The sequence below is a fragment of the Pseudorasbora parva genome, chromosome 3, assembly GCF_024679245.1.
Source record: "Pseudorasbora parva isolate DD20220531a chromosome 3, ASM2467924v1, whole genome shotgun sequence".
Lineage (NCBI taxonomy): Eukaryota > Metazoa > Chordata > Actinopteri > Cypriniformes > Gobionidae > Pseudorasbora > Pseudorasbora parva.
Genome location: NC_090174.1, coordinates 4093240 through 4107224, shown reverse-complemented (window position 1 = coordinate 4107224; position 13985 = coordinate 4093240). Strand labels below are relative to the sequence as shown.

The 13985-nt window shown below is 40.6% G+C and overlaps 1 protein-coding gene across 5 annotated transcripts in view; it reads left to right on the top strand.

Annotated features, from left to right (window-relative positions):
* rgs3a (regulator of G protein signaling 3a) overlaps positions 1-13985 on the top strand; it is a 188624-nt gene that overhangs the window by 77714 nt on the left and 96925 nt on the right. The window contains exon 1 of one of the 5 annotated variants that reach the window (XM_067437560.1): positions 4963-5198. The exons of the other annotated variants lie outside the window; for them this stretch is intronic. Within the exon in view, the coding sequence (XP_067293661.1) occupies positions 5184-5198 (15 nt within the window). The 5' untranslated portion in view covers positions 4963-5183. Of the gene's footprint in view, positions 1-4962; positions 5199-13985 lie in introns of those variants that run through there. 5 annotated transcript variants of the gene reach the window in all.

Sequence of the window (13985 nt, the reverse complement as noted above, 5' to 3'; positions counted from 1 at the left end):
ACATTGGAACAATGACCCCATCGTATTAAGTCGGACCGAACCCCCTCAGGCACAAATAATCGACTCGGTGATCCAACGGGCGGAGGCGTTACCCCTTCTAAGGCCAACTTGACCCTCGATTCGACCTCCCATATAAGTGAGGAGACCACAAGTCTCTCAGGTAAAATGCACTCGGGAGTAGCTGGGCTTTCGGAGTGGTCAAAAACGCACGACAAAGCATCAGTTTTATGTTTTTATAAACCTGGGCAGTACGAAAGACAAAATTGGAAACGTCTGAAAAAAAGGACCCATCGAGCCTGCCTAGAGTTGAGTCTTTTAGCAGATCTGATGAATTCTAGATTCTTATGATCGGTCTATACCATGAAAGGTACCCCCAACCCCTCTAACCAATGGCGCCATTCCTCCAATGCAAGTTTGACTGCCAACAACTCTCTGTTACCAATGTCGTAATTGTGTTTGGCTGGGGATAAACGATGAGAGAAAAACAAGCATGGATGCATCTTGTCATCCGAGGAAGAGCACTGGGAAAGAACTGCACCTACCTCTGTCTCTGATGCGTCAACCTCTACCACAAACTGCTTAGGTGGATCAGGGGTCACCAGAATGGGAGCCAAAACAATGCTGCTCTTAAATTCTGAAAATGCAGCCTCGGCTGCACCAGACAACCTGAAAACCGTTCTGTGATAGAGGTTAATGCAGTCAGAGGCGCAGCTAGTTGTCTGAAATTGCGAATAAAATGCCAATAAAAATTGCAGAATCCCAGAAACATCTGTAGGGCCTTACGGGAATCTTGGCCAATCTATCACAGTCTTAACTTTGTCAGGATCCATGCGCATTCCCTCGGATGAGATGATATATCTCAGGAATGAAACGGACTGTGCATGAAATGCACATTTCTCCGCCTTGACAAAAAGCCTATTCTCTAGCAACCTTTGAAGCACTAGTCTGACATGTTGGACATGTTCCTAGAGAGACGAAGAAAAAATCAATATGTCACCCAGGTAGACATAAAGAAACTGATCGACCATGTCTCCCAACACATCATTGACTAGTGCCTGGAAGACTGCAGTGGAGTTAGAAAGCCCGAAGGGCATGACCAAATATTCAAAATGGCCCCTTGGGGGTATTAAACGCAGTCTTCCACTCATCCCCCTCTCTTATGCGCACCAAATGATAACCATTACGTAAGTCCAATTTCGTGAATACGGATGCTCCCTGTAACCTCTCGAAAGCTGAAGATATCAGTGGCAAAGGATAAGTATTCTTTACCGTGATGTTGTTCAGCCCCCGGTAATCAATACAAGGTCGCAGAGAACCATCCTTCTTACTCATGAAAAAAACCCGCCCCTGCTGGAGAATAAGAGGGGAGGATGAACTCAGAGGCTAGAGAATCAGAAATGTATTTCTCTATGGCCTCCCTCTCCGGTAAAGAAAGTGAGTATAACTTTTCTTTAGGCGGAGACTTGCCTGGTACTAAGTCTATGGTGGCACAGTCATAGGGACGGTGGGGAGGTAGAGAAGCAGCCCAGGACTTACTGAACACCTCCTTCAGGTCGAGATACTCTGTGGGCATGTTAGAGAAATCCACGTCTCCTTCTGAAACACAAAACGAGACACAGACAAACGAGCAGAAACAAGACAAGAGGCATGGCACTGATTACTCCACCCAATGATAGATTTGTGTCCACAGTCAAACCTGGGGTTATGCTTTAACAACCAGGGATAACCGAGGACAATGGGAATGAGAGGGGATTCCGTGATAAAAAAAACTGTATGGTTTCAGTGTGATTGCCCGATATAACCAGTGTGATGGTGTCAGTGTTGTAAGTGATGGTGGGAAGAGTTTGTCCATTAAGTCCTATCGCTGTGCACGCCGCACAGTAATAGGACTAGGAAGGGGATGAGAGGGATCTGAAGTTGCGTGGCAAGTTTGCAGTCCAAAAAACTACCCTCTGCCCTGGAGTCCACCAAGGCCTGGCAGTGATGTGATCCGGTTGTTTACTGCAATCTTCTCTGAAGGAGAGTCACGTACAAGGATTTCCCCAACGCAGCTCCACCCGACAGTAACCCCCGTTCTACTGCCGGGCTCGATCATTTAACGGACACTGGTTGAGGGAATGCGTTCTCTCTCCTCCCGGGAAAGCCAAGCTCTCCCCACCTGCATGGACTCGTGATCGTTGGGTGGGCTGACCGGGTCGCCGACTGTTCTGTTCTGTTCTCCTTGTCTGATAACGTTGGTCACGGTATTCTAGGCACGAATCCACTCGCAAGGCCAGTTCCATGAGTCCGTTGAGGTTAGTAGGCAGTTCCAGTGCGAAGATCTCCCGTTGGACACGGTCAGCCAGCCCATGCAGGAATCGATCCCACTGCGCCTCCTTGTTCCACTCTGCGTTCAAAGTCTGGAACTCGATGATGTAATCGGAGACGGGTCAATTGCCTTGGCGAACTTCAACGAGTCTCTGGCCCGCCTTGTGGCCCACCACGGTGCGGTCGAAGACCTGGCTCATTTCTTCCGAGAGTGCACGGCACGAGGCAAAGCACACATGTTGGTTTTCCCAAACTGCCGTTCCCCACAGCGCTGCACGTCCCGCCAGCAGATTGAGCACCAGCGCCACTCTAGAATTCTCTGTGGCAAATGTTTTAGGCTGTAATGAGAAGAACAGTGAGCATCTGGTTAAGAAAGATCTACACAGATTAGGCTCGCCTGAGTAGCGCTCTGGCGTGGGGATCCGTGGCTCGTGCTGGCTGCTGATGTTAACTGGGTTGTGGGGTACAGGCGGTGGGGCTTGCGCAGTGGGCTGTCTCAGTTGTTGTATTTGATTGGAGAGCTCGGACACCTGTGCCACAAGAGCCCACACCGCCTGAGCGGTAGTCATCACCTGTTCATCCTGATGATACATTCTCTTGTTGCTTTTTGTGAGGTACTCTTGCAGTTCTGCGACTCTCGCTGGGTCCATTTCGCAGTCAGATAGTTCTGTTGCATTCTAAAAGAAAACTGAGAGTTCCAAATGCGATAAACTCATTTATTTGTCAGAACTGAACAATGTTCATCAATAAGTTCGAAGACCACAGAGAAATAACTCAGAACAAGGCAGGAAAAAGGCAGAGCGATCAGGCAGTCCAAGGAACCAGAGAATAGGCGGGCAGCCGGGCAAAGTGGGCTTGTGATGCAGGGAAGCAGTGCGCAGATGAAGTGTCAGGAATCCAGGACCCAGAACAGAGGCGATCACCCGGGAGAACAAAGGACGCCCCCAACACAACCACACAACACAAGTAGAATGAGATGATGGATTGAGACAATAGCAACGCTTCAACAATGCTCCTGAACACACCTGGTTTTCAGACCAGACGGCCATGGGTGAGCAGAATACATTTGCTTTTTAAACAATGTGACACTTGACGTGAAACTGAGGACTGCTTCGGGCTGAAACTAGCAAAAAACACTTGCATCGCCAGGTGTGCCGGGTGTAAGATAGGGCCCTTTGAGTCTGGTTTAAGAAAGGCTTTTTTTCAGGGGTGGTAAATAATGGCACAAACACCAGTAAACTGACAAGTGCAAACTTTAGTTAATCACTTTGTATCCTTAATTATTTACTAATCACTTGTAAATGACTTGTAACGGAATTTACAAAACATTTATAAAATGTTAGCATATCACTTGATAATCATTTATAAATGTTTTGTAAATGATTAGTTCATTAACTAACCACTTATAAATGACTTACAACTGAACGTTATTATACAGTGTTACCGATTCATTTAAATAGTCTCCTCTCATAATACTCCGTCTGAAAAGGAAACTCCTACAAATGCCACAAAAATAACCCTGCCCACACCTTTTCAGTGCTAATTCATCACTGTGTGTCTTTAATAAATCCTGACAGTAGCTTTTTAACACCAACAGAGAGTTTGTGCTGGACCAAGCTGACCCTTAAAGTCCTGCCCTTTCATGAATTATGGACCAAGCTAGTTTTCTCTGTTTGTAAAATGTGTTCTGCTCTAATGGTAATTGATATTAGAAAAAAAGAAAAGAAAAAAAGATTTAAACGGGAATACTCAGCCTATGATGGATCGTGTTTGGTTTTCTTTATAGAGACCTCAGTCTCTATAACAATTTATAACTTCAGTCTTACATGGCAGATATGTTTTATGGTAATGAAATGGGTCTCATTTATTGCTTTCTGATGGATGAATTTATTCCAGCAGATTGTCTATGAGACTTTAATAAGACTGATGTAAAGCCATTTCAACTGACAAGTTTGTAATTCGGCCAACACTGCGAATGCCCTTTCAGGCCGTGATGAATGTGACGTCTCTGACTGTTGTTTAGCTGAAGGACCGAAGGCGTCACATGACCTTGTTTTGGGATCTATCGTGTATCTATAGATCAGACGGATTTATCTCTGCTCATTAGTGCCAAAACCAAATTTTCTGTCTTTTTTCTTGTCGAGTAATGCATATCACCTTACTTTATGAGAACACAATTCACAGTAATAACCTCAATAACCACAAACAAATAAAACAACTTGCAGTTTTTGTTGCACCAGGGCTGATGAAATTTGCACAAATACCTGCGAGGATTGTGTGTGTGTGTGTGTGTGTGTGTGTGTGTGTGTGTGTGTGTGTGTGTGTGTGTGTGTGTGTGTGTGTGTGTGTGTGTGTGTGTGTGTGACAGATATCTGCTGGCATATGACATGTGCCTGTTTCTTTTGCGAGGGTTTGATTCATGCTTCGGCCGCTTCTAAAAATAACAGCAAGCAGAGCGGGACAGCGACCTGTCTCCGGAGAGTGAGAGTGAGAGTGAGAGTGAGAGAAGAGAGAGAGAGAGAGAGAGAGAGAGAGAGAGAGAGAGAGAGAGAGAGAGAGAGAGAGAGAGAGAGAGAGAGAGAGAGAGAGAGAGATGTGCAGTCCTCTTCTTTCTCTTTCTCTCTCGCCCCAGTCATTTTGTTCAGCAGCACAGTCGCGCCTCAGAGCAGCCGCTAACTCACACACACGCACACACACACATAGAGTCTGCAGCAAATGTAATAAACCGCAGAGAGAGTGAGACAAAGACACACAGTGGGTAAAAGAAACAGGTTGAACAAAAGGGAACTTGCATTTGTAATCAGAAGTACGGGGGACGTCTACTGGACAGGACTGAGGATCAGCACATGTGAGAGAGACGTGTTCAGAGCGGCCAGATGCCTGTATTCAAGGTACACCTGCTTTAATGGGACTCTGTGTGTGTGTGTGTGTGTGTGTGTGTGTGTGTGTGCGTGTGCGCACAAACGCGGAACACTGTAATTCATTACCTTGCTATTTTATCAGTTTATTTTATTAAATGTGTAGCTGACATTATGTGCAGTTTCACTGAATATCACAGATAACATTTTGTATGTATTTTTTTTAAGTACGTGGAGCTTTAGACTTAAAATATGCAGTTTATTTTTAATTGCTTTAAGTTTATCTAACGCAGATTCATGGTATCAAGGTGTTTCAATAAAGATTGCATTTTACATTTTTTCTTTCAATATTTTTTTATTGGTAACACTTTCGTTGAGGGTTCAATTCTCACTATTAACTAGTTGCTTATTAGCATAAATATTACTTGGATATTGGCTGTTATTAGTACTTATAAAGCACATATTAATGCCTTATTCTGCATGACCTTATTCTACATCTCTTAATCTACCCAAAACCTAAAGTTAATAACTACCTTAATAACTAATAATAAGCAGTAAATTAGGAGTATAAGGCAAAAGTCAGTTAATGGTGAGAATTGGATCTAATCTAAAGTTTGTCCTCATTCATTCATTCATTCATTCATTCATTCATTCATTCATTCATTCATTCATTCATTCATTCATTCATTCATTGTTGAACAATATGGTTGATTAATTTAATTTTAAATTATTTCATTTTATTATAAATTATTTCATGTTTACTTCTAAAAATTGTGGATATTACTTTGTATTTATTTCCTTTTTAGCAGGCAATATTTTATGCATTTTATGATGAGTGATGAACACCATACATGAAATGTTAAACATGCTCATATTTCATGTCTGCGTGTGTGTTTTATTGGTTATAAATGACGTTTGCTGAGATAAGCAAGTGGAAAATTGTTAAAGAAAGTTTCTTGCTCTGGTTTTCACATAAAGCAAACGCACACAGAGAGCGATGACTTGTGTGATGATAGATTGCTTTATGAGGTTTATATGACTGGGCAGCCGCTGACATGTAAATTTCCCACAATGCTCATGGAGGCGAGGTCAACTGTAACTGTAAGAGATAGACATGAATGTAAGTGTGCAGGAAAGAAGTGCACTCAGTCGAAAAGAAGATTTCTCAATGTGTTGTTCTTAAACACTTCCTGCTATTGTGGTTGGCTATTTGTGACAAACATAACTTTTAACAGTTGGTTAGTTGAAATATTTTACCCCCATAATCGGACATCTTTTTACAGTATGTGCACTGTTTCTGTGAAACAGAAAGAAACATTTATCAAAGTGTTCATACTGCTCTTTTCCAAAAAGTAGTTCATTGGTGTGATATATATTTGAAGCCGTTCAGCAGCTGTTGTGTGAGCAACAAACCCAAAATTTAAGTCCCTGCTGATTAAAAATCTTCCTTGCACACATTCAGGTTTCACGTCAGTGATATTTTATGTCAGTGATGTCAAACATGGCGTGACGTGTCTCAGTGTGTCCTATTGGAATGTAAACATTACATTACAAATTACATTTGACAAATGCTGATGACATTTAAGATCTGCTAGTGGTGGTTTGGTTGTCATTTTTGACACATTTCATTTGTTGCATGCAACACTCACACAAGGCACCCAGAGGGAAATACCACAAAACCATAAAGGTGCAAAGTAACAGCGATAGGAGGAGAAATGGTGATGACTGATGGAATTAAACTAAGAATAAAACACACACACACACACGTCTGGTTCACTATCTTTGTGGGGACTCTCCATAGACTTAATGGATTTTATACCGTACAAACTGTACATTATATCCCCCTATACTGCCCCTGCCAAACTTACCCATCACACACGCACACGCACACACACGTTGTGTTTTTGTGAATTGTGGGGGCTTTTCATAGGTGAATTGGATTTTACACTGTACACACTGTACATTTTATCCCCTTACACTGCCCCTAAACCTAAACCTACCCATCACAGGAAATATTCTGCATTTTTACATTTTCAAAAAAAACATAATTTAGTATGATTTATAAATCCATTTACATTGTGGGGACCGCTGGCTGGTGATCTCAGGTTTTACTATCCTTATGGGGTCATTTGGTCCCCACAATGTAATATAAACACGGAAACACACACACACACACACACACACACACACACACACACACACGCACGCACGCACGCGCACACACACACACACACACACACACACACACACATACACCATTCAGAACTTAATTGAAATGTCGGTTTCACTTTAGATTAGGTCCATTTCTTCACTATTAACTATGACTTTTGCATTAAACTCCTAATTTACTGCTTATTAATAGTTAGTAAGGTAGTTGTTAACTTTAGGTAATGGATAGGATTAAGGGACGTAGAATATGATCATGCAGAATAAGGCAATAATATGTGCTTTATAAACAGACAATATCCTAGTAATCAGGATCCTAAGGGTGCGTTCACACTTGTAGTTCGGTTCGTTTGGTTCGTTTGGTCCGGACCAAAAAACAAAAACAAAAATATAGTCCTGGTCCGCTTAGCATTCACACAGGCATTTTTAACAGCGAACCTAAAGTTACCGAACCAAAGGCACAGGGAGACGGTCACAACCTGATTGGTCGGCTTATATGACGTAGGAGCTCGTTTACCGAACATTCAAAACAACACTGTGTGCGGATTACACGCGCGGGCATTTTATGCGTGTAACACATATGGCATTATTTTTTACCAGAGAACTCATGATGAGCTCATGAAATGTTCAAAACAACGCTGTGTGCTGGATTAAACGCCATCATTTTATGCGTGTACATGTGGCATTATTTTTACCCGCTGAGAACTCATGAAGAGCTCATGAAATGTTCAAAACATTCAAAACAGCAGCAGGATTTCCTCCGTTGTGCAGAAAAGAGATGGCCGTTCTGTCGTCTGTACCTGCTAATAATGGGCAACACAGGTCCTTTGATGACAATAACCAGGTTTGCTTTTTGTGCGTTTTTTCTAGCATTTTCGAAACATGCTCGTCGCACCAAATATTGATGAGGCTCTTCCTCGTTGCTCTACGTTTGCCCTCTAATGTTAAAGTTACTCATTTTGGATAACGTACACCGATCTTTCTGCGTCGTCAATTCAGCTGCATTATGCGTGGCATCTTGTGACATTACGTCCGGTTTTTGGTCCGTTTACATGTCTTTGGTCCATGTTGCGTTCATATATCAATCGAACCGCACCAGAGTTCGTTTGGAAGCGGACCGAGACCCATCTTTTTAGCGCTCTCGGTCCGCTTGTTTGGTGCGCACCAGAGCTCGGATGGCAGCGTTCACATATGTTCAAATGAACCGCACTTACCGAGCAACCGCACCAGGGTTCGTTTTAATCGAACCAAACTTTTTGCGTTTGAACCAAGTTTTTGCGTATACGACAATATTGTCAAAATGATCCCGTTCGCACGGATAGAAAATTGCTAAAAAACGCTGTATTATCCATGATCGGCCAGTTGATGTCACTTTGTAAAGAAACACTACTCGCCTATAGAGTTAAAGGTGCTGTATGTACGTTTTTGGCTGTACTAAAGTCTAAAAATATGATAGTATGTTTTCTGATATTTAGGAAACACGCTGAGTTCACACACTCGTTTCTCTGGAAAGCAATGCTACAGCCAGTTATTCTGCTTTGAAATGTGTGTTCTGTGTGGGAATGTCTGTTTTGGTCTGTGTGATACCGCACATTGCCAGTTTACCCAATAGTATTTCGACACCACACAGTTGGCGGATAACACAACATATTGCAGCCATGGAAGCCAGCAAACAAACTGGGTTAGAGATCGCAGATTCCACCAGACCTCGGCATCCATCTGAAAGCACAGAGAAATCCACTCATCAACTTAAAGTCTCCTCATCTTCCATTGTCAACGCTCATGCCGAATCTGAGGTGGAGGGGCGGGGCAAACTATATTTTGAATTTGGACTGTAGTACTCATTTCAACCACTAGCTTTCATTCTTACATAGAGCACCTTTAACAGGTGATACACATGCGCACGACGTTACCATTTTCACAATTTATCGTTTTTGTAGTTCAGACAGAGGTGAAAACATGCACTATGAAACCTGATTTCAAAAGTTAGCATTTTCAGGCTGCCAAAGCGCTGTTGTCGTGCAAATGAATGGCCACAACACAAACAAAGTTTTCAGTGTTTCAGTGTTTCAGTGTCAGCAGCCCCTAAAGTGTTACTAAAAATGCTATTCCAGTTCAGTTTCCAATTGAAAATGAAGCATTTCAGTTTAAGCAAGAAAATTATCAATAAAACAAATAATTAAATAATTATAATTACATTTTTCAGTTTGAATTTTTTGAATTATTGTCCCACCCACAAGCAATCCGTTTTTTAAATTCCACCTTAAGAAATTATTATCTTATCATTTTTAATACATTTTATTTTATTGACCATGGATCAAAGAATGTTTCGTTTAAAAGAATTCTCTAATTTACTCAAATTATTTAATATTTAGTAAGCAAAATTTTAATGCAAATATTTATTTTTGTAACATTATTTCCAAACAATATGTTGTATTCCTGTGGTGACGAATGGCAGATTGAATCTGTTTTGATGGCTTTGTTCTTCTCTTACCCCGACAGTAAGTCTACATGTTTAGTTTGATCTGCTTTGGGTCATGGGTTACGCTGTTGGGTTTACGTCCTGTCTGTGAACACAGAAACGAAGGTCTGTCGCAACATTGTGGCTCATTGCTACATAGAAAAAGTGTTGTTTTAGGATTTTATTCAGACACCATCATGTTTTACTAGTGTGTGCAGGACACTAGTTCATTTATGTAAGTGCGGAGAGCAAAATAAAGTAAACTGTGACGTACAATATACCCCAAAACCAAAATGATTCGGACACTTTGGCTGGAGCATGTTTTGCTTCAGTGTTTTTTCTTGAACTGCTAATGCGACCTTTGACACCACAGACTGAACAGAATGAAGCGTTGTTGGTCATTGGTCGACCTGAACTGGTATTATCTGATTGTCTTCTTAAATTTAACAGCTGATTGGTTGATTGTAATCCGTTGCACTCCTTTCTATCAAAGTTATCTGACATTATCAAGATGAATTTGTTCTGACACAGTTTAACTCTGAGTTCTTGTTATATTTTATTACCATTGTCTAAACTATAGCGAATAAACTGTGATCATGTGAGACAATGTCTAAATATATATTCCACTGGAACAGAGAAAGCAAAGATATCCCTCCCATATGTGTGTGCTTATGCTTATGGTCAGACTGTGTGTTTGTGTGTGTGTGTGTGTGTGTGTGTGTGTGTGTGTGTGTGTGTGTGTGTGTGTGTGTGTGTGTGTGTGTGTGTGTGTGTGTGTGTGTGTGTGTGTATTTGTTGCCATTGATTTGCATTTTTTACTTGGTCAAACTTCAGATTAGGGTCCAATTATCACTTAACTAACTATTAATTATGAGTTTTGCCTCAATAAACTCATAATTCCTGCTTATTAATAGGGGTGTGACAAGACACTTAGCTCACGAGAGATTGGGTTCACAAAAATGAGACAAGACACGATTTTTGCACAGTATTTTTAAGAAACCCTCAATGACAAAATTCATGACTGGAAATATAATAGCAAGTGCATTTTGAAATGTTTTATCATCTTGTTTAATGAATGTCATTTTAGTCTTGCATTCTGAGTATGAATTATCAAATGCATTGAAAGACAACAATATAAAAGCACTGTAAAAGATTTTGCCACAGACTGAATGGCTTTTCTCCTACACTGTAAAAAAAACAACAAAAAATCCCTGTAAAATTTACTGTAAAAAACGGCAGCTGTGATTGCCAGAACTTTACTGTAAAATATAAAGTAGCAACATTTTAGTTGATACAGATTTAAATTTACAGTAAATAACCATAACTTAAATGACCAATCTATTAAAATACTTATATCTGTTATGTACCTTTGATGTCTACTAACAACCGCCAATCACAGTGGAGATGAGAGTCACATGATGAATCAAAGAGGAGGACAATACTCATATATAAAAGGTGCACAGTGTCATTCACACAAACACTAAACACCATCATGGTAACACACATAAAAAATGCAATAAACATTCATTTAACAACATTAAATATAATATACAACCCTATTGTACATAATTTATTAGAAAAAAACTAAGAAGAAAGGTGTCGTGCAGGGAAATTCTGGGAATCTCAGTTCACGTTTTTTTCATTCTAAATTATACAACAACTTGTTATTTTTCACTTCCAACAACGGTTAACGGTATTTTACTGTAAAATTACATGAAATGTAAGGTTTGATCTATTACAGTTATTAACTGTATTTAGTATGGAAACTTTCTGTTAACAGTTTTTAACCGTATTAAAATCACGATATCTTTTTACAGTCTCTTCAGATCTGACTGTACATGAATTATGAGTTTTCAGAACTTCTGATTGAGGCTGTGTGTGACCTCCTAATTCAACTAATTTCCACAAATTGAACATAGAAATAAAAACAGTATAAATACTCTTTGAATATTCAAAGCAGAACAGATACCATATCTAAGAGGTGGTTATAACTGCACAGCCCAGCATTAGATAGCATTGATATTGGGAGACAGGCTAATGTATGTCGTCTAATATGCGGGAGTCAGGGAGCTCATATTTAATTTTGCTTTCAATTCGTGATCGCACGTACTCTTGTGTATAGGGAGCGGTGGTGCTGAGTGCGCATTCTAGATAATAAGACATTTATCAGACGCTCTATCAGGCTCTGTTGCGCACCAATCTTCTGCCATGGTCCTGTAAATAATCTCGTCTTGTTTAAAATAGTTGAAAATTGAAGTGACCATTATCTAACTGAATATAACGGTTTTTATTTCTTAAAAAAAGGAATACGACAGTGGAGGATGTAATGTAAACGTAGCCGTGGCATATTGTTTGCTAATTTTACCCACACGCTCCATTGTGGCATTGCCTTGAGACAGCTTTTGTACTCTATGTGTTCAGCGTGATGCATGAGATCTCGTCACACCCCTACTTATTAATAGTTAGTAAGGTAGTTGTTGTTAAGTTTAGGTATTGGGTAGAAAATAATCTGGTCATCATGCAGAATAAGGCATCAATATGTGCTTTATACAACACGATCTCATGGTCATGCGTATAAATAGTACGAGTTTGCAATCTTGTGGAATGTATACGCCAAAATGAGTTTTGGCGTGCGTATGGTACGCGGTTTTTCGCGTGCATATGATACGCACTTTATGGCGTGCATATGACACGCTCTTGGGTAGGTTTAGGGTGGTGGGGTGGGGGGTTTGTATGTATAATATGCCATAAAGTGCGTATCATATGCACGCGAAAAACCGCGTACCATACGCACGCCAAAACTCATTTTGGCGTATACATTCCACGAGATTGCAAACTCGTACTATTTATATGCATTTTCGTGAGATCCGTCTCGCTTTATAAGTACTAATAAACAGACATGATTACAGACATATTATGCATGTTAATAAGCAACTAGTTAATAGTGAGAACTGGACCTTTAACAAAAGCGTTACTACCCTTTACTTCATAGCTGTGGTTTTTAAAAGCATTTCAACAAGTTTGCGGTGGTTTACCCTTCTTAAGTTTCTGCTTTTCAGGCCATTTTGAGCAGGGCAAACAGAGCAGCTAGGGCTAGTGTGTGTGGTGGACGTTAATGATTGTGTATTCAGTCGAACATAGAAGTTCAGCCAAGTGGCATGATGTCTTGAGTGAGGCTGGGGTGCGATCAGCGCTTAATGCTGTGTTTGATAAAGACACACTCACAAACACCCCCCCCCCTCTCTCTCTCTCTCTCTCTTCCTTCCACTCATGATGTGTTTATGTGAAGAGGGTGTCGCCCGTCCAACCACTAGATTTCTTCCTGTCTCTCTTCTTTCTTGCACCACTTGTGATCTTGCAGAAGAAGCTTGAATCTTGATGCACGCTAACCTGGTCTGACACACACTGATGCACATGTGACCAGGGTCTGATTCTCCTGTCTTGGCTGTGTGTTCACCCCGACGGTGAGTGTGTTGCTGGTGCGCTTTACTTCTTTCTTAGTGTTTACTAGCGTTTCCGAGACCGCACTGTAAAATAAATGTGGTGGTGAAAGAATGAACAATGAATGAGTTTGTATTGAGATTTCTCTCAGACTCTTGGCAAATCTGAGCACAGTTTGAGACATTAACATCTATTCTAAAACTTTAGAGGAGACACATGTGAGACACGGCTCTTATTGTCTGGTGTAAAGTCTGAGATGGTGAAAACTTGTTAAAGTCTCTTTAATGTCATTGCTGTCTAAGAGCAAATACTATAAAGTAATTATGTGCTTATGCTACTTACGGCACTCTTTTAAAGTTCTGCAGTATTTATAGGTCACTAATAAAATTGAAATAAATTTGTGGCATTTGACCATGTGCGTTCTTCATTATAGACAGGTATATTTTTGTAAGCGTCCATGTAATAATGAATCATCAGATTTTGCACAACTTGTGCAAAAGGTCCATGCAAGCTCAATTTGTTATATAATCATAGGCTACACAGACAGAACAAGTTATGATTGCAGTTTATTGCATTTTTACATATTAGGTACAACAGATTGTTTTTCTCCCCCCTCCCCCCCCCCCCAAGTTTTCTTTAAAAAAAAAACTTAATTTATTTTTGACTAAAGAAAGAAAGACATGAACATCTTGGATGAGATGGGGGTGAGTAAAATGAGTAAATTTTCATTTTGAAGTGAACTAATCCTTTAA